General features: G+C 46.0%; 1 protein-coding gene across 1 annotated transcript; it reads right to left on the bottom strand.

Annotated features, from left to right (window-relative positions):
- Positions 1–4934: 4934 nt before the first annotated feature.
- Positions 4935–23510, bottom strand: churc1 (churchill domain containing 1). Its single transcript, XM_072485511.1, has 4 exons — positions 23395–23510; positions 10870–11005; positions 8119–8189; positions 4935–7202 (listed from the first exon to the last, which is right to left on the bottom strand). Exons 1-4 carry the CDS (start codon positions 23431–23433, stop codon positions 7110–7112), a joined length of 339 nt encoding a protein of 112 aa, XP_072341612.1. The 5' UTR covers positions 23434–23510; the 3' UTR covers positions 4935–7109.
- Positions 23511–25135: the final 1625 nt, after the last annotated feature.

Genomic DNA, 25135 nt, shown 5'->3' with positions numbered 1-25135 from the left:
ATTTTCAGTTCCCCCTCGGCCATTGCAGCAGCAACACTATTGTCCCCCCCCCCCCCCGCTAGAGCCAAATCTAGCTCTTTTGCTCCCCCCATAATACCTGCGTAAGTCAGCTGACTCCTGCTGACAACCCCCCCCCCCCCCCCCTCCCTCCCGGGTGTGGAAATCCCTCCTCATCCTTGCGCTCCTCCCTCCAACCCCCTTCCCTAGCGCAGGAAAAAGCCCGCGCTTTCCCAAGCCAGCCCCGCCCCGTGGCGCAGCTCCTGTTGCGGCCTTATCCCAGTTCCCCCATCCCCGAGTCTCACCTCCCTCCTGTACCGACGCCCACATTCCTCACTGTCCCCCCCCATCAAAAACTCTTCCCCCATCCCCATCCATCGTCCCACCCGTGAAACATCCTTTACCCATATTTACAACCCTGTATACAGTCAACACCTCCCCCACTACCACAGCCCCTCAGTTCGAGTCCAATTTTTCCGTTTGGATAAAAGTCCAAGCCTCTTCTGGCGTTTCAAAATAGTGGTGTCGGTCCTGGTACGTGACCCACAGTCGCGCTGGCTGCAGCATTCCGAATCTCACCCTTTTTTGATGCAGCACCGCCTTGGCCCAATTGAAGCCAGCTCTCCTTTTTGCCACCTCTGCGCTCCAGTCCTGATAAACTCGGATCACCGCATTCTCCCATCTACTGCTCCGCTCCTTCTTGGCCCATTTCAGGACCATCTGTCTGCGAAACGATGGAACCTCGCCACTATTGCCCTTGGCGGCTCACCGGCCTTGGGTCTCCTCGCCAGGATCCGGTGAGCCCCTTCTAGCTCCAGGGGGCTCGGAGAGGCCTCTGCACCCATCAGCGAATGGAGCATCGTGCTCACATACGCCCCAGCATCAGCCCCCTCCACTCCATCGGGGAGACCTAGAATCCGGAGTTTCTTCCTCCGCGACCTGTTCTCCAGGACTTCGAATCTCTCGGCCCACCGCTTGTGCAGCGCCTCATGCGCCTCCATCTTCACCGCCAGGCGCAAGATCTCGTCCTCGTTCTCATTAGTTTTTTCCTTCACCTCTCAGAGCTCTACCGCCTGTGCCTTCTGGGTCGCCTTCAGCCTCTCGATTGCCAACAGCATTGGCACCAGCACCTCCTTTTTAAGCTTCTCCACGCAGCGCCTGAGAAACTCCTGCTGGTCCGGCCCCCATGCTGCTTGATCTCCGCCCTCCGCCATCTTGTTTTCTCCCCCTCGTTTCGGCCGCTGCTCCAAAGCTTCTTTTTTTGTCCCTCCACTTCTAGTCCCCTCCATACACGATGGAAGGGGGACCTTACTTCACCTTCCCACACGGGATTCGATCAAAAAAGTTTCGTTGGGGCTCCGTTCTAGCGGGAGCTGCCGAAATGTGCGGCTTAGCTCCGCATCGCCGCAACCGGAAGTTCCGTTACATTGTTTCTTTAATTGCTCGACTTGGTGTTCTGTCTCTTCTCGTACCAACACCGCGCGTTGCGTGTCTTGGTCGGCCTTATCATATTGTGACTGAAAGCTGCTTAGGTGAGCGGGACAAGATTGGTGTGCCCGTTTGACATCAGCCATCTCCTTGTCCTTCGCCGCTAACTGCTCTCTAAGTTGCCTGTTCACTTTCTCGTACTCGCTAACGTCTCCCTCACTATTCTTCTCTCTGTCTTCAATCTCTCTGCGGAGGGTCTTCACGACCTCCTCTGTGCCTCGCAATTGTGCCAAGCAGGACACGATTGCCATCGGCTTACGAGCTTTCCCTAAGCTTTTCTTATGAATCTCGGTCAGGTTCTCCCACCAAGTATGTCCTATACTTCCGGGACCTGTTTTGTCGTTTGCAGAACATTCGTTCCAAAGGGGCCATCCTTTCTCTTTTAGATATTTCCGAATTTAGTCTTCCCATATGGGACACTGCCCTGCTCAATTGGTCACTGCGACCTCGAATTCCTGGGAGTTCATAATGCGTTCCATTGCCTTCATTGACATCTCTACTGTTGTCTATGGGTTTCTACCGAATTTGGAACAGGGGGAATAAAGTGATGATGTAAACACGGGTACGGCTCAAGCTATTTTCCGGTCTACAAAACTCCTGACAGTTTTACGCAACAAAATCTATCACAGTTACCTTATATCCCTTGTTAGTATACATGCAAGTAACACACTTCCGAATCTTGGAGGTTTGATCGATATTGGTCTTACGCTTGTGGTTTTTACTTTTTCCAATTGGATTTCTCATTCAAATTTGGGTTCTCTCGGAGTGACAAAGCCACTTCTAGGTCCAGTGCAGTCGATGTCGCCAGTAATGTTGCTCTGTTTACTTGCTATAAATATGGCAATTAATAAGGTCGCCTTTCTTAATCCTAATTATGAGTATACTTTCAGAGTCACCAGGTATCTATCGATACCGCCACAAGGTTCAACTCGAATATCGATCAAAGAGCCAGTACACCAGTTAGTTAGTTCAAAGTCAAGGGTATTTATTTACACACAGTATGATTTGCTCATGCACAATAATACTACAAGCGAAACTATCTCTATCGCTAACACCTATACTTAACTTCGGGTGCCCACTTAGGTCAGAGGAACAATGGCCGTTGTTCGGATTGGAGGCTATTGGGTTCGAAGATGCAACAGGAGTACAGCTAAGGTCGTCCGTCTGGTAGCGAGCGTTGACCTTGAACTTTCTTGCTTCTGGTGATGCTGGTGGAAGGGTCTCTCCGCTTGCGAACCGAATCCAAGAGACTGAACCTTTGGCGGGGGTTCATTCTTATACTTGATGGGGCTTCGCGCGCTTTTAGGCGGGCCTTAAACTTGGTCCCAATTAATTGGGCAGCTTAGTGATCATTGTCATCGATCTAAACCAATAAAGGGGCGGGTGCCTTGATGACTGGGCATGTCCTAGGTGGCCGTTGGCCTTGCTTATGTCTTTTGGTTGGGGTAGTGGCGCTGGAATGTCTGAGACAGTATCAGCTGAGCACTCGTCCTTTGTTCCTCGGAGATGGGCCATCAATATGTAAATCGACCTAGAGTTTCGATTCCGTCTGCAAACGGCCTTCCAAATAAACATTCAGGCTCTGTGCCTGCTTGTTGATTTGCATTGTCCATATTTCCCGATAGGCTCTGCGAGTGTCCATTTTATACTGAAAGTGGCCATCCCAGATGACTACAGATTGTAAAGTGATCCATCTTCCAAAGCAAGGCCAGCACAACAGGAGAATGCAGGTAGAGTGAGTCAGTCGGGAGACATGGTTTCCAAGGTTCCAGCAGTTGGCAGGTTTGATGAGGGTCAGAGTTCATTCTGCTGCCACCGGCTTTATGGTAGACAGCGCAGGTTGTTGCCTGGAGTACTGTTAATGTTGGGTGGTGAGACAATAATTACTGGAATTCAATTCCAACAGACAATATCACAGTCCAGCTTGGGAGCCCATGTGATATTCCTCCTCAATGTTGGACACAAGATGACTGGAACCTTGAGGTTTAACAGGAGTCGGATTCCTTTTGTTTTTGGAGAGACTGGTCTCAAGTCGGTAAACAGTCTTGCCCTTATTGAGACCGTTGTGTCAGAATTGTTAATGCTTCGGTCATTAGCATCATTATCAGAACCACAGAATCCCTACAGTGCAGGAGGAGGCCATTCGGCCCATCGGGTCTGCATCAACCCTCTGAAAGAGCACCCTACCTGACTGCCCCGCCCAACCCCCGTAACCCCACCTAACCTATAGATCCCTGGACATTATGGCCAATCCACCTAACCTGCACATCTTTGGACTGTGGGAGGAAACCCACACAGACATGGAGAGAAAGTGCAAACTCCACACAGTCAACCAAGGCTAGAATTGAACCCGGGTCCGTGTGTTGCCTTTTTACCCTTTATGTGAACCAGAAGCTGTTTCGTATATTGACCAAATGACCCGACAACCAGTATGTTAGCTCAAAAACACAGTTTATTAATAATACAAGACTTGTATCTCTATGCAATAATACACGCGGCTCAGTACTAAACTACATCTACCAACTAAGATGACCTTTACTTAACTTCGAGTGACCGGCACTGTGCGAGATAAAGCCTTTATCCGGGTCCACGTGGTCGGTTGGAAGTTGTTGGGTTCGTCGCAGCTGGGCTCGTCCTTCAGGAATGGTCACGGGTCCTTGAACTTGGTTGTTCTGCTACAGTTGGTCACGCACAGGCCAGTCCCAAAAGAGGCAGATCTCTAGTGCGCAGGGCTTTTTATCCTTCATCTCCTTTGCGCCCATTATGGGATATTAAGAGCTGCAAAGGCCTGCAAAGGTCTTTCCTTCGTTCAAAGTTAGCTGGAACAGACTCCCCTCCCTGTGGTTCTTGTTACTTTGAAACTGCTGCAAGGCATCAGGTGAACTATTCTGTCCGCTGAGCCATGTCCATTTTGAAAACGCACAAAAAATGGACTTTATTGCCATAGAGGGAATGCAACGAAGGTTCATCAGACTTGTTCCGGGGATGGCGGGACTGCCTTATGAAGAGAGATTGGGGAAACTGGGCCTGTTTTCTCTAGAGTTTCGAAAACTGAGAGGTGATCTCATTGAAACCTACAAAATCCTCAGAGGAATAGACAGTGAATGCAGGCAAGATGTTTCTGCTGGCTGGGGAGTCCAGAACCAGAGGACAATTTCAAAATAAGGGAGAAGCCACTTAGGACTGAGATGAGAATTATTTTTTACTCAAGAGTGTTATGTGAATCTTTGGAACTTTCTACCCCAGAGGGCTGTGGGAGCTCAATCATTGAGTATGTTTACGGTAGAGATTGACAGAATTCTATATACCTATGACGTAAAAGGAAAGGGGTGAGTTTGTGATCAGCCATGATCATATTTGAATAGTGGAGCAGGCTGAATGGCCTACTCCAGCTCCCATATAAGCAAATCAAACCAAGCACGGCGATAAAAACATCCACAATCTAGATATTGAAATAACATTTTTATTTATTGATTCGAATACGATATAACAACATATTACTTTCCAAAATAACTGTCAAAATAGAATTCAGCAAGTTAAACTAACAAAGTTGCCAGAATTTTTAAAAAGCTGTAATTTTTTAGTTGACAGATGGCTTCCTGTTGGAGTAAAAACAGCAATAAACCACAAATAGCTTAGGAATGTCAACTCAACCTCTTGGCTGAAAGACTTCCATCAATCTTCTGCATTCTATAGATCATTAACTAAATAAAGTATTTTAAAATGTTAATGTTTACGGTAGTCAAGCTGAGATGATACAGGGCAAGAAAAAGGGCAACAAGGGACAACAAAGAAGCCGATGAACAGGCCCCTAGTGACTTGTAGAGTTAAATCTTGTCCATCCCCCACCCTTTAAAAACCAAAAGTGCCAATAGCCTGCAAGTTACTGGATTGGAAAAATGTATCACTGTCTGAGTGACGTGGCTGATGTAAATAAATTATCAATTGCATTGACTTTACAGAGTGTTTTAAAAGAGACATAAATTCAGTGTATTTTGCATCAATTAATTTACAAACACCATGGGCAACAACATGCAAGCAACCCAGAACGTTATTCAGGATATGTTTGGTTAGTTGTCTGCTGTGTGGTTAACAGCCGCTCATGCCACATGTATGCAGTAATGGGATGGACTCTGTTGAACAACTTTGAATCGTGTTTCTAATCAAGTTAGAAAGGATTGGCATTGTTAAGTTTTACACTGTTTGAAAGTGGTTTGCGCTTGCATTTGTTAACAGCTATAACGCACTTCATGATCCCTATATTGTGCCGTGACACACTTTTATTTCATCGAAAATTATAGGGCGGGATTTTCCAGTCCTTCTTGCCAGTGGGACCAACGACCCGCCCGTGGTGGGGTGGGTGAGCCATACAAAGCACTGTGGACTTCGACGAGAGCAGTAGATCCTGCCAGTGGCCAATGGTGAATTGCCCTTACCACCAGAAAACACGCCACGGGGGCGGACGGAAAATCCCAGCCACAGTTACTGGAATGTGTATAAACTTCAAAAATTGGACAGATTTGGTGGTTCGGAATGCATCAAAACTTTGATTCATTCAACAGATTAACAAATAATGGATAAAATGACAGTGCGATGCCTCAAGTGGAACCCTTTCTGCACATCATTATCTAGCTAAATGGAATAGATGTGAACATGAGAATACATTCTTAGCGCTTGAAAGCCCAAATTAGGCCACTGGGAGTTAATGTAAATTTGTATTTCCTCTGAAGGACAGAATGCTTAACAAAACTATCAAATGAAGGAAGATATTCAGACAGCCACAAGGTGACATCTCCAAATTATATATGCTCAAAAACTCAATTCTCATATATTTTCTGAAAAGGAAGGGTTAAGTTTTCAGTTCACTTCAGTACATTTTTCATCATTTACAGCATATTTAAATTTTCTGGAATCATAAATAATCTCAACACTGCCCCAAGATTAAAGTTAATTTACTCCTACTATCGTGAACAATGCCTTTACGAGCAGCAACTTGTTTCACCACCATTTCAGACTGACTGGTGTGTCTTATTTGTGATGTATAACTTCAGTAGTCTTTCAAGTTGAGGCAAATGTGTACTGTCTGAGAGAGGAAGATAAAAGATGCTTTTACTGTTAATCACACTGGGGTTACACAACGCTTAAGAGCAGAGTTTAACATTGCAACAGTATTGCAAAGGAATTGCCCGATGGACCCGTTGGAGGCCAATTCAAGAAATAACAGGGTCAGCCTTCTCAAGGAAAATATAAATGCAGCACACGACCGTGTAAATGGATTAAAAGTAAAAGCAGCTTTCATCTCCACCCTCAGCTAATTTCTTCAGCTTGAAAGATCACAAAAGTTATACATTTGAAATAAGACGCCAATGAGTCGGTCTGATATGGTAGGCAGATAAGCAAGAATAAAAGTGAACTCATTTTTTTTGTGGAAAGGGTGGTGAAGCAGTTTATTTATATACCTGCTTTAATCATGACCAAAACATCTGCTTTCATTTCAAATCTGACTTTCATTTCAGATCGGACTTTCATTTCAGTATTGCAACTTGGCTTCTGCTCGCCAACTAAAATTGCTGCAGCACTCCCTACCCAAAGCGCATGGCATTCTTTGAGCAGAAACAGAGCTTTCAGAAGAGAGGAGCCATCTGTCGGGGATCATCGGGCAATACACTGATTGAGTCTTCTGCTTTCCCACACAGCATACACAACATGGTGTACTCCTGGAGTAAGATGGAGAAAAATGTCAACATAAGTACAATAGTTATGACAAGACTGTTGGATCCATGTTAAATGTTGTAACTGTGAAACACCACTTTTAATCTGAATTTCTAACAGGATATTTAAATCACTTCCTAATGAAACAAAAAGAAACCAATGCATGTAGGCCAAAGCTGAAGGAAACCGTTCCCACGTACTCAGCTGATCAGAAAATGGCTAAAGGCTGTATCATTCCACTCTAAGAGGAGGTAACTTTAGAGGGAAGTTGCTTCAATGTACTTAACAGATGATTCATGTCTGATAATTTGAAACTTTAAAAACACTTCCATTGAGCCAAGAAGGTATTTATTTTAATGCAGTGGATGTGAAGGAACTGTAATTATAAAGGTGTCACTGCACTGCTCTAAAGTTTAACAAGTGCTCCTGACAAACCTGTTATTTTTATCCTTGTATACCAAGTTAGAATACTCCAACCTTTCGAGCCCTAAGAAAAAGGCACTCAAACTGGTACCCACAACATCGTATGCCTCTCTCTAGAATTTATATTTTGCTCCTTTTGAAGGATTGTTCATAAATTCAGACGACGCCTGACAATCAGTGTCATGACTCACCTCGGTACATATTGTTCCAATTATATAAAAAGATCACAACAGGGTTACGAGTGTGGAAAGAAATAGCAGCAGCAGCCTGGATGTAACTGACTTTTAAAACAGTTTTTCAGCTCAGCAGAGGGAGAACCTCACAGTGAAGTTAGGTGATCAAATCTCGCTGGCTTTTCTAAAAGCCTGTCTGACATGATGCTGCAACAGAGGCAAAGCCGCATTGCACAATCTCAGCAAGAAACTAAACCAGCTGGATGTGGTAGGGTGGACAATTATTTTGAGAATTGTGGTTTAGAAATCACTGAATCGCCCTTACCTGGTAATCATCAACAACAGTGAATGTGTACTCATGCTGTGCTATAATATGGTGGCAATTCTGACAGACATCTGCAAGGGATAATGGAACACAGATTAGAGTTAAGAATGCAGAAAATGGACCTGGTTCAGAAGTGGCATTAGAGTGCAGCACAACAGATTGACAACAGCAGATACCTGAGGCATCGCCATCATGTAAAGCTACAAAAACAAATCTCAAGCAACTCATAAATGTCACTTGAAACCCCAGAGGAAACCAGAGCTTTGAAATCACTACTTGGTGGGAATTTTATGGTTGTGGCTTTATTTTCAGGATATCCCCCCCACCCCCAGCAGGAGCTGATGGCATGTTGAAGGGTTAATGACCTTTCATTGAGTGCCAATCAAAAATTATTATAGGGAAATATACACCTGGCATTTAAAACATTTCGCTGCCACATAGGTGCATAGTCAGCGATTCTGATCTCCCAGCTCTGCAACTGGACAGCAAAACAACTGGGAAATTTTGCAACAAAAACAAATTCACAACAAACTAGAGTCATCAAATGACATGCCGAGAAGCATACAAATGCTTAATGGGTTTTCTGAAATTCCTCTAACTGCTATTTCAGAGGTTAAATATCTCCAAGACGGTAGCAAGCAAGGGCATTTCTCACAAATAAAATCAACATCTCTAGACTAATATTCTGGTTGTGGGCTATCACAAGATCCTACTTACACAAAGGTACACTGCATTAATCCAGACAATATCTGCAAACTACTTATTCATTACAACAGTTAAAACAACTGATGTCAAACTCATTCATCTGATACAGAGGATGGGAGGTTTAGGGGGGATTTGAGGAAAAGTGTTTTTACCCAGAGAGTGGTGATGGTTTGGAATGCACTGCCTGGGAGGATTGTAGAGGCAGCTTGCCTCACATCCTTTAAAAAGTACTTGGATGAGAACTTGGCATGTTATAACATTCAAGTGCTGGCAAATGGGATTAGGTGGGCATGACAGGACCTTTCATGTGTTGGTGTAAACTCGATGGGCCGAAGGGCCTCTTCTGCACTGAAGCAGTATTCTGTGATTCTGAGATGCAGGAAAGCTTGCAATTTTCCAGTCAATCTTCTAGAAATCTCTCAATCAACATCCTGGGAGCTATCATTGATCAGAAACTGAACGGGACCAGCCATATAAATGTCATGGGTACAAGAGCAGGTCAGAGGCTGGGAATTCTGCAGCAAGTAACACACCTCCTGGCTTCCACCAGGACAAAGCAGTCCACTTGATTGGCACATCATCCACCACCTTAACAACATTCACTCCCCGACCACTGAAGCACAGTGGCAGCAGTGTGATCCTTCTACAAGATGCTGCAGCAACTTACCAAGGCTCCTTAAACAGCATCTTTCCATACCCATGACTTCTACCATCTAGAAGGATAAAGGCAGCAGATGCATGGGAACACCACCACCTGCAAGTTCCCCTCCAAGCCGCTTACCATCCTGAACTTTTTTGCTGTTCCTTAACAGTCACTGGGTCACAATCCTGGAACTCCCTTCCTAACACCACATGTATCAACACCACATGATGGCACAGTGGTTAGCACTGCTGCCTCACAGTGCTAGGGACCCAGGTTTGATTCCAGTCTTGGGCGACTGCCTGCGTGAAGTTTGTATGTTCTCCCCGTGTCTGTGTTGGTTTCCTCCAGGTGCTCCGGTTTCCTCTCTCAGTATAAAGATGTGCAGGTTCGGTGGATTGGCCATGCTAAATTGCCCTTTAGTGTCCAAAATGTTCGGTGGGGTTACGGGTCGTGGGCTTAGGTAGGTTGCTCCTTTGGAGGGTCAGTGCAGACTCAATGAGCCAAATGGCCTCCTTCTGCAATGTAGGGAATATATGGACTGCAGCGGTTCAAAAAGGCAGTTTATCACCACCTTCAAGGGCAATTAGGGATTGACAAAAAATGCTGGCCTAGTCAGCAACGCCCGAATCCCGTGAAAGAAAAAAACATAGGCAATTTAGCATTTATTAACAGGGGGATTGAGTTTAAGAGCCGTGAGGTTATGCTGCAACTGTACAACACCTTGGTTAGACCACATTTGGAGTATTGTGTGCAGTTCTGGCCACCTCATTATAGGAAGGATGTGGAAGCATTGGAAAGGGTGCAAAGGAGATTTACCAGGATGCTGCCTGGATTGGTGGGTGGGTCTTATGAGGAAAGGTTGAGGGAGCTAGGGCTTTTCTCATTGGAGCGAAGGAGGATGAGAGGTGACTTAATTGAGGTGTATAAGATGTTGAGAGGGATAGAAAGAGTGGACGTTCAGTGACTTTTTCCTCGGGTGGATGTAGCTGTTACAAGGGGGCATACCTAAAAGGTTCATGGTGGAAGATATAGGAGGGATGTCAGAGGTAGATTCTTTACTCAGAGTAGTTGGGGCGTGGAACGCACTCCCAGCTATGGTAGTGGAGTCGGACACTTTAGGAACTTTCAAGCGGTTATTGGATAGGCATATGGAGTGCACGAGAATGATTGGGAGTAGGTTGATTTGATTTTAGTTTCAGACTAGTTTGGCACAACATCGTGAGCCGAAGGGCCTGTACTGTGCTGTACAGTTCTATGTTCTATAAAGGCAATGTTCTTAGTTTTGTTTAAGGGATAGCCAACAGATTTGAAGAATGGCAGTGCTCTTTAACATGTACAGTTCCAATGCAACGCTTGCCAGTTTGAGGTACTATATTATTCAGATTCCATAGACAGTAACTTACGGTCATATGTAACAATTTCTTCTCCATCATCATCATCTTGGGTTCGATTAGCAATTAACACAAAGTCTCTTTTGCTGCACTCGGCACAAGCCACATAATTTAGCAGAAAGGAGCCATTCTCTAAGCAGGTGTTACCCTGTTAGGAAAGAAAACAAATGTGGATTCACACATGAACTTATCCATCTTATTCTTATAAATACTTTGCAGCAAGAGCACTTTCAAAATCAGAGATGAGCCATTTCCAGGACATTGCCAGTCCCGTTGTCGCCAGCTACAAAGAATTGAACCAAAGACAGAGAAGGTAACCTGCTGTATAATTTTCCCAATTGATGGCTTGTGAAATTACGGGCGGCACAGCAGACAATAAAGACAATTCAAGTACAGCAAGAGTCACAGTCGAGGAGGACACATGCTGCCAGGCAATTTGTTCAATGGCTAACACCAACATGAAAAATGTACTCAAGTGTTACTGAATAGCAATAGCCAGGGGAAGAGGTCTTGTGGTGCATTGGGTAGCGTCTCTGCCTCTGAGCCAACAACTCTAGGTTCCCATTCCCACTTCAGGACATGCATGATAGCCATGGGTGGTGTTCATAATGCAGCCAAACTGGTTGATTATCAACCTGTAAATTCATCACAAAGTGTGGGAGATTCCTGGTCAGCCAGGCCTGAAACTCCTCTGGTGACAGCAACCAGTTTTGTCTGCTTTACATGTTTCTAAATTCAAGAAGAAGAGCCGGGAGTTTACATATACAAAGTTCTTTTTTTTTTAAAAAGTGCATCAGATCCTTGGCCTTATCAATAAAAGGAACACAGCACATGTACGGAAGTTATATTAAACCTTCATAAATCACTGGATAAATGTCGGCTGACGTATTGTGCACCACTTTTAACAAGGGCATTAAGGTCTTGCAAATGGTGCAGAGGAGATTTTTTTTTATTCATTCACATGCTGGCAAAGCAAGAGAGTTGGAAAAGTGGAGAAGTTTAGGGAGGGTATCACAGAGATGAGGGCTGAGAGGTTGCTGAAGGCATGGCTGTCAATTGTGAATCAAGGAAAATGGAAAATAGAATTCAAGGATTGCAGGAATGCTGTCTGGCTGGAGATGGCTATGGAGGAAGGGAGCAGTGAGGAATTAAAAACAAGGATGAGAATGTTTATATTGAGATATACCAGACCTGGAAACAATGTAGGTCAACAAGCAGAGCAATAGGTGGGACGACGGCACAGTGGTTAGTACTGCTGTCTCACGGCATTGAGGACCTGGGTTCATTCCCGGCCCCAGGTCACTGTCCGTGTAAAGTTTGCACATTCTCCCCATGTTTGCGTGGGTCTCACCCTTGTAACCTATAGATGTGCAGGGTAGGTGGATTGGCCACGCTAAATTGCCCCTTAATTGGAAATGACCTGAAATTAAACTTTCAATACAATGTAAAGCTCCAAAATATTTGATATATAGGAACCAACTTGCAAACAAAAATGCATAATTCAGGAACAGAAAGCAGAGCTGCACTGAAAGGCATCTCTCACTTTACAGTAACAGACTCAGAGATGCCACTGCATCTGCACATGTGCAGGAGCTACTCCATCGGTGTTGACATAACGCTCAGTGAGCTGCCATTGTTTCCAATTTGTCACTTAACATTACTTGCCCGCATCATCTACAGGTGTAATATTGGCATTCTCAGTCATTTACCGTTTTAAACATATTATAGGTGGACAGGTACAAGATAGATTTATCTGGCAGCTGGGTTAGGTATCTTCCAGAAACAGCCCAATTCAAAATCAAGAAAGGTAATACCTTGGTCACCTGACACAACTGGCTCGAGTGTCACTGTAAATGACAGTGAGATTCGAGCTTTCCATGATATCACTTGGGATCAATGTCATAGCTTGCATTTTATGCAGCGGTGTTTTGTTTCCTTTCATAGAAAGTAACTCTTCCTATGAAACGGCATCACTGACAGCAGCAGTCCTCGAACAACTTATTCAGGCAACCACTCGCCATGTGTTGCCGCTAACACACAATGGTTGCCACACAGATCATCAGAATCAGCCCCAATTCTACCTCAACCAACATCCAAAGGGTTCAGGTCATTCACTAACCTGGGCGAAATTGCTGTCACAGTCCTGCCGTTAAACTGCTGATATGACAATTTTTGTTTGACAATTGACAATTGTTTCACGGTCATCATTAGGCTTTTACTTCCACGTTTTCTATGGAATTCAATTCCACCATTTGCTGTGGTGGGATTTGAACCGAGGTCCTCAGACCATTACTGTGGGTCTCTGGATAATTAGTCCAGTAACAATACCACTATGCCACCGCCTCCCCTTTGTAACACACTGCCTTGTTAAACGTGGGGCACAATACGCCAGACGACATTTATCCAGTGATTTATGAAGGTTTAATATAACTCCCGTACATGTGCCATTTCTAAAATGTATTGAAAACACATAGCTAAGAAATACAGCAAATTATGAATAACTGCAAATTAGCAATACGTCTATCCATTTTCCTTTAAATTTTACTCCAGTCCCATCATTGGCATCCCTCTCAGGTTTGGATGTTGAACAGCGATTTAAATGGCACGAATGGGCCCCATATAGAACACGTGGTTGCAAAATGCATCAGATGTCTCATTTAAAAAGAAACAGCCAAAAGAAAATGGAACAATACAGCCTTGCTATAGTAGAGTTCCATACGATGCTCAGTCCTGCTATACACTATAGTGGCTACTCTTCTTGCATAAGCCCAGCTGGTGAGTAAAGACAGGGTTAGTCAAGTTTGGCAGTGGCTGGGTGCAACACAACTCAACTGTAACTCCTCCTTTACCCAACAGCCACTGGTGTTCAGTATGTTCGAGTACTCACTGAATCGTGATAAAAAGTGGAAACCCTACATCATTTTTGCCCCAGGCGTGTAGATTGCAAAGTGCATTACCCACATTGAAAATCTTGTTTTCAAAATATTTTTATTCTCCTTTTTCACATTTTCTCCCAAATTTGCACCCACCAACAATAAACAATAAGCAGTAACGAATGCAATGTCAATCCCCATATCAACAACAACAATCCCATCCTCCCACAAACCCCCAAACTGCCCGCATGTTAACATAAACAAATAACACAAATAATTGAGGAATCACCCATGGTCACCATTAACACATACATTCCCCTCCCCCCAACTAATGTTTGATGTTATCCAGTTCTTGAAAGTGCATAATGAATAATGCCCATGAATTGTAGAACCCCTCCATCCTTCCCCTCAGTTCAAACTTAACCTTCTCAAGAGTCAAGAATTCCAACAGGTCCCCCCGCCACGCCAGGGCACAGGGTGGAGAGGCTGCTCTCCATCCCAACAGGATCAGCCTTCGGGCGATCAACGAGCGAAGGCTACAACATCTGCCTCCACACCCGTTCCAACCACGGCCGGTCCGACACCCTGAATATGGCCTCCTGAGGGCCGGGTCCAATTTCACGTGCACCATTTTAGAAATTACCCTAAAAACCTCCTTCCAGTAATGCTCCAGCTTTGGATAGGACCAAAACACATGAGCCTTGTTTGCACTATGTTTAATTTGTGTCTTGGCTTTTTTTGTACTGTACAATGTCACTTTTTCTATATGCCTAAAATACCTCAATAAAATTGTTTGTTAAAAAAAACTCTTCCTCCCACTTTGCTTTGATCCCAAATCCCCTGCCTGCCTTCCCCTTTGTAGCAGCACCTTTCTAACTCTGGCCACCTTCCCTCCCCATATGAATGAGGTAATCATTCCTTCAATCTCTCTGAAAAATGCCTTTGGCAGGAAAATCGGCAGGTATTGGAAAATAAACAGAAATCGCGGCAACATATTTATTTTAACCGCCTGTACCCGACCCGCCAGTGACAGAGGGAGACCATCCCACCTTGCCAGATCAGCTTTCACTCTCCCTGCCAAAGTAGAAATGTTGTACGTACAGAGCCCCCCCACTCCCGGGCAACCTGCACCCCCAGGTATCAAAAGTGAGTCCCTGCCCAATGGAATGGCAACCCCCTCACCCCTGGCCGAGACACCACAAAATATTCACTCTTGTCTTGTCTAGATTTAATCTGTACCCCGAGAAAGATCCAAACACCCGAAGCAGGTCCAATATTCCCCCTATTGACACACTGGGTTCCGACACGTATAACAACAAGTCACCGGCATCTCAGGACACCCTATGTTCTAACCCCCCCCCCCCCACACTATCCCTTTCCATACCCCCGAATGTCTTAACGTGATTACGGCTCAATCGCTAGTGCAAACAGGGGGGGCATAGGACATCCCTGCCTAGTACCCACACTGCAAATCTAGCTCGTTTAGGAATGACCAATGCTAAAACATGAACTATGTGACATGAGCAGCATGGTGGCACAGCGGCACTGCTACCTCACAGGGCCAGGGACTTGGGTTTGATTCCAGCCTTGGGTGACTATCTGTGTGCAGTTTGCACATTCTCCCCGTGTCTGTGTGGGTTTCTTCCTGGTGCTCCGGTTTCCTCCCACAGTCCAAAGATGTGCAGGTTCGGGTGGATTGGTCATGCTAAAAATTGCACCTTATTGTCCAAAGATGCGGTTAGGTGGGGTTACAGGGATAGGGTGGGGGAGTGGACCTGGGTAGGGTGTTCTTTCAGAGGGTCGGCACAGACTCAATGGGCTGAATGGCCACCTTCTGCACTGTAAATTCTATGTCTATAAAAATAACCGAAATATCAGCAAAAAAGTCAACCATGTATCTAGCAAGCCCTTCGATTTAATAATGAACACTTTATTCTTCAAATCCAGGAAAACATCTGGCTGTAACGGAGGACGTCAATCTCAGAAGCTGCGAGATTGAAAGCCTGCACTCTGCTTTTGCACCTCATGTGAAATCAGACCATGTAAATAAGTCACTGTCTCATTCCAACTATCCCCATACATAGCATTGCCGCTCATTTCCACAGTAATTGGGATATTTTCAATTCCTCCCACTGAATTTTGTTTTGTGCACAGTGGCCCAATACTATGGGGAAATTAAATCTGTTTTTTCTAATTTTGGTACCTTGGACTAACATCAAATGCTCCCAAGTCCAACACAAACGAATGTTCCCAAAACTGTATGAACAGCAAACGCCTACTGCACATTTTCCCACTTTCCAATCTTGCTGAGTGAGATTACCACTTTGTAACAAGTCAAGGACCATTTTGTGCTGTGACCCAATCTACCAGAGTCTATGCTCAGACTCCCTCATTTAAGACCTTTATAGAGACTTTCAACCCATGCTAAAAGATGGAAAGCTTCTTTTGTCAGCTCTTACAGTATGTCTTACAGCCCTTCAGCATCTATTCATTCAAAATAAATGTGCAGTATCACCTTAATATTGTTGTGACAATACTCACAATTGGCCTTAAATAGACTTGATTTAAAATAACCCTGGGTCAACCAAAATAATGAGCATCACAGGCAAGTCTAGTGTTAATTCCAAAGCCCAGCCTTTGCTGAGTTTCCTGATGCTAGCTCAGGCAGCAGCGGGCAGTAAGAGTGTCGGGATGTCAACCTGAGTTCCTTCCTGCACCTCAACCAAATCGTTGAATTGTGAAGGCTCACATGCTAATAAAGAGCTGGAAATCATGAATCCAAACCTGAACAAGGATTAAATACCACCAGAACAAAGAGAAACAAATCGGAATAAGAAAAAAATGTATATGCACGAGTTCAGACGATGAACCATGGGTCCATCAAGGTCCTCCCTGCCAATAAGCAGGAGAGATTGCAATTCAACTTTAGGAAGAACTGCTGACGCATCTGTAACTTTCTGGCACAGTATGCTACACTATGGTGCCATCTCATTTTACATATCCCTTTGAGAGATACAAACTTCAAGGAAAAGATGGGAGTGAAATTCAAGATCAGAGTGATTAATAGAACTCACAAACACACAAAACATGCCCAGCTCTATTGATTTTTAAAACAAAAGGGCTCTACATTAAAACAGCCATAATTTGATAGAATGGAAAACACTTCTCGTCAGGTGTAATCTGATGCGAACACAAATTCAACGCAATCAAAAGGTTGCCCTGTTCGCTGTCAGGAATGACTCAACCTGTTCTCCCTCAATTTTCACATTAACCTGTCCCAGCTCCCAGGCCTCAGTCCCAGCTTCAAATCCCAGGATCTCAAATTACAACACATCCCGGGCAAAAAACCCCAGGCTACCACCTAGAGTGTGCAGAGCCCCACAGGAAAGGCTTGAGATTTAAGCAGTGTAACAGCAGCAGAATTAGCAAAGCACAGAAAATGAATGCTGAATTTGAGAAAATGACATTACAGTAAACACAGAAGAGGACAACGTCACACCCAAGGAGGGGAGGTGTCAGCAAGTTAATTGAACTTATCTATAACTTGGAAGAGGACAATGTAAGTATTGAACCTTAAGTTCAGTTCTGCAAAATGTAACTACTTATTTAATAATTTTGCAGAACTGAACTTAAGGTTCAATTACTTGAAGTAGTTCGAGTGAAAGATAAGTTCAATTAACTTGCTGTCACCTCCCCTAGGAGGTAGCTAATAAGTAGTTACATTTTGCCGAACTGAACTTAAGGTTCAATTACTTACATTGTCCTCTTCCGTTACACTTCAACAGAACTGGAACCAATATTGCGGCAAGACGTTTTGTCAGTGTTGTTGGGGAAGATTTAAATTAGCTTTGAAGGGAGAGGGGAACACATAGAGAAGTAAAGCTGGAAAAGGAAAGCAGAAAATTGGTAACTAAGCATGGAGGGCAGAGAAAACAAAGGCTAGAAAATAGACATCAAAGTAACTGTCCATAATTAGTGATACAAACATCAAGGTTGGAAGTATATTGAATAAAGCAGATGAGCCGGGGGGGGCTGAAAGACACTTGGGAAGTATATGGAAGGGATGTCAGCTCAGCATTCCTGGTTACAAGGTTTTCAGACAGGATAGAGGGGGCAATAAAAATGGAAAGGGGTGGCTGATGGTGACTAGGGTTAGGGCTGGGTCCCGCTTTCTGGGCGGGGACAGGAGTAGCGGTTATGACTGACAGGAGGATCAGGGGGATGAGACATCCCCAGTCCAGCTGGTGACGTGGAATGTGCGTGGATTGGGGGGACCAGTGAAGTGAGCGAGAGTTTTCTCACATTTAATGAGAGCTGCGAGGAGCTGTTGCAAGAGACCCATCTAAGGGTGAAAGACCAGGTGAGGCTGCGGAAGAGTTTGGTAAGTCAGGCGTTCAATTTGGGCTTTGATAGCAGAGCCTGGGGGCTCACGATACTGGTGGGTAAGAGCGTGAGGTTCCAGATGGAGATGGTGGCGGATCAGGAGTGTAGAAATGTAATAGTAATGGGTGCTTTGGAGGGGTGGTTTGTGGTGCTGGTTAGCGTATACGCCCCAAATTGGAACGATGTATGATTTATGAAGATGATGCTGGCTGCCATACCAAATTTGGATACACACCAGTTAATACTGCGAGAGGGGTCTTGAATACAGTACCGAATCAGAAGGTAGATAGATCCATCCCGCATTCGCCGACTCCCTCGGGGATATGGGGGGACGGACACAAACGTGTTGGATGCTTTCATGAAGGAGATGGATGGGGCGGATCCGTGAGGTTTCTGAACCCGGATAAGAGGGAGCATTCATTTTCGCCAGTACACAATGTGAATTCGAGGATAGAAAGGCACTGTTGGCAGGGGTGAGGAAGGCAGAATATTCTGCGATTGTCATCTGGGACCATGCTCCACATTGGGTGGATGTGACCCTGGAGAAGAGGCCAGCACAGAGGCCTGCCTGGAGGTTGGACGTGGGGTTGTTGGCGGACCCAAACCTTTGCACCAAAATGGGAAGGGTGATTGAGGACTATGTAGGGTTTAATAGGAATGGGGACGTGTCGCCGTCAGTGGTGTGGGAAGCGTTTGAAAGCAGTTGTGAGGGGTGAGGTTAATTTGTTTAAGGCTCAGGTGGACAGGGAGGCAAGAGAGGAGTGGCAACCGTTGGTAGAGGAGATTTTGGAGGTGGACGGAAGGTGTGCAGAGGATCTGCTCCCAGATCTTCAGGTGAGGTGGAAGGAGCTGCAGGTGAGATTTGACCTTCTGTAAGGCAGGCGAAGGGGGTTGTTTATGAGTATGGGGAGAAGGCCAGCCACTTATTCGCAGGCCAGCTCCACTAACAGGTGGCCATGAGAGAGATTGTTTGTGGCTAGGGCAGGTCAGGGGAGTTGGTGGTGGCATCGGAGCAGATGAATATGATGTTTGAAGAGTTTTATAAGAATCTGTATAAGTCGGAGCCTCTGGAGGTTGAGTCAGACATGAGGGAGTTTCTGGGGTGGTTGGAGTGTCCTGAGGTGGGAGAGGAGGGCGAGGGCAGGGGTGGAGGAACCTGTGGGGGTGAAGGAAGTGTGGGTGGCAACACGGAGGATGCAGACTGGTAAAGCACCACGACTGGATGATTTCCTGGTGGAGTATTATGAGAAGCCACAGCTGGTGGAGATGTTTGAGGAAATGGTAGCGAAGGGGTACTGCCAGAGACAATGGGACAGGTATCCATTTCTCTGCTGATGAAAAGGATAAGGACCCAGTAGTGGGGGTTGTACAGGCCAATATCGTTATTGAATGTGGATGCCAAGATTCTGGCAAAGGTGTTGGCGCTCAGGCTGGAGGAGTGCCTCCGGAAGGTGACTGGAGAAGAGTAGACAGGGTTCATGCAGGACAGACAGTTGTCATCTAATATGCGGCATCTGTTGAATGGGGAGGTTTCTCCGGCAGTAGGGAAGGAGTTGAAGGTGAAGGTGGGGCAGGATGCAGAAAAAGCATTTGATCGTGTGGAGAGGAGCTATTTATTTATGGTGTTGGACAGGTTTGGAATTGGCCCTAGGTTTGTGGCTTGGGTGAAACTGTTGAATAAGGGCCTGATGGCGAGTGTGCGTACAAACAAGATGAATTCAGGGTACTTCACTATGCACAGCGGAATGAGGCAGGAGTGCCCCATGTCCCTCCTTCTATTTGCGCTGAGGTGCTCGAATAAATGGAAGGGGATAAGGGGGAGGGGAAGCATAGGGTGTCCCTGTATGCTGATGATCTGCTATTGTATATCTCCAATCTGGGGGTATAATGGGACTGCTTGGGAGATTTGGGGGATTTCTCAAACTACAAGCTAAACTTGGGGAAAAGTGAATGTTTTATGATATCTTCTCCAGGAGCGGGAGTTGGAGTTGCCATTTTGGGTGGCAATAACCCACTTTTGGTAACTGGGAGAGCAAGGATTAGGAGGTCGACACTACAAAGGGGGTGAGAATTGGGGGGTTTGGCCCTTCCAAAACATGTTGTGCTATTACTGGGCAGCAAAGCTGAGGGGTTGGAGTAGAGAGACAGAAGCTTTGTGGGTGAGGATGGAGGCAAGTTTTTGTAAGGGGTCAGGGTTGGAGGCATCTGCAACAGTGCCACTTCCATTTGCCCCAGGTAGGTATTCGGGTAGTCCTGTGGTAGTGGCCATGCTGAAAATATGGAAGCAGTTTCGGCAGCACTTATAAGTTGGGGACGGGGTTGAAGTTGATTCCAATTCGAGGGAACCATGAGTTTGAGCCTGGGAGGATGGCTGCGAGTTTTCGGGGATGGGAGGAGTGAGGGTTGGTGGAAATAAAGGATCTGTTCCTAGCAGGGCAGTTTGCAAGTCTGGAGGAGTTGTGGGCGATGTTTGGGGTGTTTCGAGGAGAGGGTTTCAGTTACATGCAGGTGCGGGGTTTTGTGAAAAAGGTCTATCTGACCTTTCCGATGGCACTGCGCTCCTCGTTGGTGGAGAGTGTTGTTGCTGATAGGGTTGGAGGGGAGGGGGGGGTCTTGTCTCGATGATTTATGGGAGGATTTTAGAGGATAGGGTGTCTTTGGAGGGAGATAAGGCCAAGTGGGCAGAGGAGCTGAGGATGGTGCTAGAGGAGGGACTGTGGTGTGAGGTGCTGCGAAGGGTGAATGCCTCAACCTCGCGTGTGAGGCTTGGGTTAAAACACTAAAAGTAGTAACCGGACGAAGTTGAGGATGTGTCAGTTGTTTAAGGGAGTGGAGGATATTAGTGAGCCGTGTGGGAGGGGCCCAGTCAATCATACACATATTCTGGTCCTGCCCGAAGTTGAAGAGGTTTTGGGGGTCGTTCTTCAGCGCCATGTCGGAGATCTTGCATGTGGACTTGGAGCGCAGTCCCCTGATGGCCATATTCGGGGTGTCAGACTTGCCTGATTTGCAGATGGTGCGGGGACAGATGTTTTAGCGTTCACCTCGTTGACCTCACAAGCGGTTCCAGTTGGGATGAAGGTCAGCTTCTCCACCCTGTGCCTCAGTGTGGCTGGGGATCTAATGGAATTCTTGTATTTGGAGAAGGTGAAATTTGCACTGAGGGGGACGAATGAGGGGTTCCACAACAGATGGGGGGAGGGGTGTTTGGGAGGAGGAGCCTGGGGTTGTTTTGGGTTGGTTTTATTTTTGTAAATGTTGTGTGTTTTATATGTTGAAATTTGAATAAAAATATTTTTCAAAAATGGAAGGGTTCATAATATTGATTAAAGAAACAATTACAGCAGAGAAGAGGGATGACGAACTAGAAGAACACCTCTTCATTCACCTGAGGAAGGAGCAGCGCTCCGAAAGCTAGTGACATCGAAACAAACCTGTTGGACTTTAACCTGGTGTCGTAAGACTTCGTACTGTAGAAGAACATCGATTAAGACAATATGGGTTTAGCGGAGATATAAAAAAAGGAAATCACACTGCAAGGAGCAGACTACAGAATCTCCCCCGCCCCCCCCCAATATTGTTGACGAGCAAGTATTTAAGCAAGTTGCTGAGAAGTGCTGAAATAATAGAGCAGTAATAATGGCAAATTTTAACTACCCTAATATTCAAAGATCATAGAATTTACAGTGCAAAAGGAGGCCATTCGGCCCATCAAGTCTGCACCAGCCCTTGGAAAGTGCACCCTAACTAAGCCGACATCTCCACCCAATCTCTGTAACCCAGTAACCCCTCCTAACCTTTTTCTTTTGGACACAAAGGGCAATTTAGCATGGCCAATCCACCTAACCTGCACATGCTTGGAGTGTGGGAGGAAACCGGAGCACCCAGAGGAAACCCACGCAGACACAGGGAGAACGTGCAGACTCCGCACAGACAGTGACCCAAGCCGGGAATCGAACCTGGGACCCTGGAACTGTGAAGCAACTGTCCTAATATTCACTGGTACAAAATCAAATGAAAGGCACAAAGAGGATGCATAATTCTTAAAATGCATTTGGCAGCTTTTTCTTGCCAGGACAAATCAATCTCAACCAAGAAAGTAACATTTGAGTCCAATATGTCTCTTATTCCAGAGATCACATTTGACCCAAAAGGGTAGATCAACTATGATCTTATTGCAACACCAGATTAAAGTCCAACAGGTATGTTTCAAATCACTAGCTCCTCACATGAGGAAGGAGCAGTGCTCCGTAAGCTAGTGATTTGAAACAAACCTGTTGTACTTTAACCTGGTGTTGTAAGAGTTCTTACGTGCTCACCCCAGTCCAACACCGGCATCTCCACATCATGATCTTATTGAATAGAGGAGCAACGTGACAGAGCCAGGGACCTGGGTTTGATTACAACCTTGGGTGACTGCCTGTGTGAAGTTTGCATTGTCTCCCCATGTCTGCGTGGAGCTCCTCTGGGTGCTCAGGTTTCCTCCCAGTCCAAAGATGTGCAGGTTAGGCAAATTGACCATAGAATTTACAGTACAAGAGGCCATTCGGCCCATCAAGTCTGCACCAGCCCTTGGAAAGAGCACCCCATTTAAACCCACACTTCCAACCTATCCCCGTAACCAAGTAACCCCACTTAACTTTTTGGATACTAAGGGCAATTAAGCATGGCCAATCCACCTAACCTGCACATTTTGACCTTTTTGGACAGTAAGGGCAATTAAGCATGGCCAATCCACCTAACCTGCACATCTTTGACCATGATCAATTACCCCTTAGTGTCTGAGTATGTGAAGGTTTGGTGGGGTTATGGGACAAGAGCAGGGGAGTTGGCCTAGGTAAGGTGCTCTTTCAGTGGGTCGGTGCAGACTCCATAAACCAAAAGGCCTCCTTCTGCGCTGTAGGGATTCTATGGTTCCATGATTCGGCGAATAGGAACTGCTCCTAGTTCGCACGTTCACACATCTGTCAACACAGCTTCCCTCTCCCCACAGCTGCCAGGCCTGCCGGAGTATTTCCAACACTTCCTGTTTTTATAACAGATGGGCAGGCGAGAACTTTAAAAAAAAACCCGGGTATCTGGAACTCAGCGCCTGAGTCAGGGGCAGAGGCAGGAAAGTATCCTGGCGTTTAAAACACTGGGATTTGCGCCTGAGATGGTTAACGGGGAAGTAGCTGGAAGGCCAGCAGGGACGCGAGGGGCTGAATGGCTGCCTTTGTGTGCGGTGGATTGTTTGGAGCACATCCTCCCGAGCCGCTCTCTGTTTCCGTTTCTCTCTCACCCGCTCGGGATACTCCTTCTGAACGCAGCCCCCACACATACCGGATCCCAGCCGACCGAGGGAGCGACCGTCGCCGTCTCATGACCTCACTTCCCTTTCCTCTTCCCCAGCCAACTCTCGCAGGATCAGCCCGCCTGCCTCATGATCAGCAGCGGATGTCAATAAAGTTGCAGCATTCAAAGCAGCAGGAGAGAGTCGGGGCAGGCCAGGTTGGTGGGAAATCAGGATGCATAGGGGTGCTTCATTCAGGCAGACAGGTCCTAACTCCACCCTCTAGTTTCAAGCAATTATTTCTTCAATCATTCTTAAATTGTTGCAGTTTAAATAATTCCTTTTTTTTTTGCTCCCCCTACCCCATCACTCATTTCCAATGCTGGAAGTTTAATATAATTGTCTTCTATGCCAAGGAGAACTTCCTGATATCTGCCACCGCACCCCCCTCCCCCACAAAACAAAAGCCTTTTCCCTCTTTTTCTGAAAGTCTGCCAAGCTTGAACTGCGTCACCTGGTTATTCTGATTGATTCACGCCATAAAATTGGACGTGGAGTGGACCCAAGGAGTTGTCATTTGGGACTAGGTGTAATGTTTGGGGCCAAAATGGCATCCGCGGCATATGTTTGTTGTGAGTCGTGCTGGATGCCATATTGGAGAGAGCCATCACCTCGCTTTGAGAATTGCTGGGGGAGGTATCCAGAACAGGCAGATCGTGACGCCAGCAAGTCCTCAACACAGATTTGACACCACCGCTGCCATTTTGAAACACTGATGCCTTCTCTTAACATGTGCAGCTGGAAGTATACCCCATCAGTGCAATTTAAAGGGGCAGCATGGTGGGATAGATGTTAGCACTGCTGCCACAAAATGGCAGGGACCCGGGTGCAATTCCTGCCTTGGGTGACTGTGCAGTTAGCATGTTCTCGCTTTGCCTATGTGGGTTTCTTCCGGGTGCTCTGCTTTCCTCTCACATCCAAAGATGTATAGATTAGGTGGATTGGCCATGATAAATTGCCCCTTAGTGTCCAAAAGGTTAGGTGGAGTCATGGGAATAGGGTGGAGGCATGTGCTCTTTCAGAGGGTTGGTGCAGACTCGATGGCCCGAATGGCCTTCTGCACTGTGGGGATTCTGTGATCAACTTTTTACAGTTTAGCTGCTGGTTTATTTGTTTGGCAGTTGCTACAATTCCACACGTTCAACATCTTGCCATGGGGCAGCACGGTAGCCTTGTGGACAGCACAATTGCTTCACAGCTCCAGGGTCCCAGGTTCGATTCCGGCTTGGGTCACTGTCTGTGCGGAGTCTGCACATCCTCCCCGTGTGTGCGTGGGTTTCCTCCGGGTGCTCCGGTTTCCTCCCACAGTCCAAAGATGTGCAGGTTAGGTGAATTGGCCATGATAAATTGCCCTTAGTGTCCAAAATTGCCAGTAGTGTTGGGTGGGGTTACTGGGTTATGGGGATAGGGTAGAGGTGTGGACCTCGGATAGGGTGCTCTTTCCAAGAGCCGGTGCAGACTCGATGGGCTGAATGGCCTCCTTCTGCACTGTGAAATCTATGATTCTATGATCTTATACAGTTGCTTAAAGTTGTAAAAGTCTTCATGGAGTGGTATGGAATTGTTAAAGGAAAATTTTCTGACTTCAAGGCTTCGGCAGAAATCGTTTCCAGTCATGAGTGCACGAGTAGGCATTCCCATTGGAAATGAAAGACTTAATTTGTATAGCACTTTTCATGAACACCAGATG

The sequence above is a fragment of the Scyliorhinus torazame genome, chromosome 2 (assembly GCF_047496885.1).
Source record: "Scyliorhinus torazame isolate Kashiwa2021f chromosome 2, sScyTor2.1, whole genome shotgun sequence".
Classification (NCBI taxonomy): Eukaryota; Metazoa; Chordata; class Chondrichthyes; order Carcharhiniformes; family Scyliorhinidae; genus Scyliorhinus; species Scyliorhinus torazame.
The sequence above is the reverse complement of the archived record's forward strand: the minus strand, read 5'-3'. Positions and strand labels throughout refer to the sequence as shown.

Excerpts from the sequence above, each read along its gene's own strand:
- churc1 (XM_072485511.1), bottom strand. The coding sequence starts at position 23,433 with ATGTGTGGGGGCTGCGTTCAGAAGGAGTATCCCGAGCGG. Across the intron at positions 11,006-23,394 it reads AGAAGGAGTATCCCGAGCGG|GGTAACACCTGCTTAGAGAA; the intron begins GTGAGAGAGAAA and ends CTTTCCTAACAG. Across the intron at positions 7,203-8,118 it reads CTGTTGTTGATGATTACCAG|GAGTACACCATGTTGTGTAT; the intron begins GTAAGGGCGATT and ends ATCTTACTCCAG.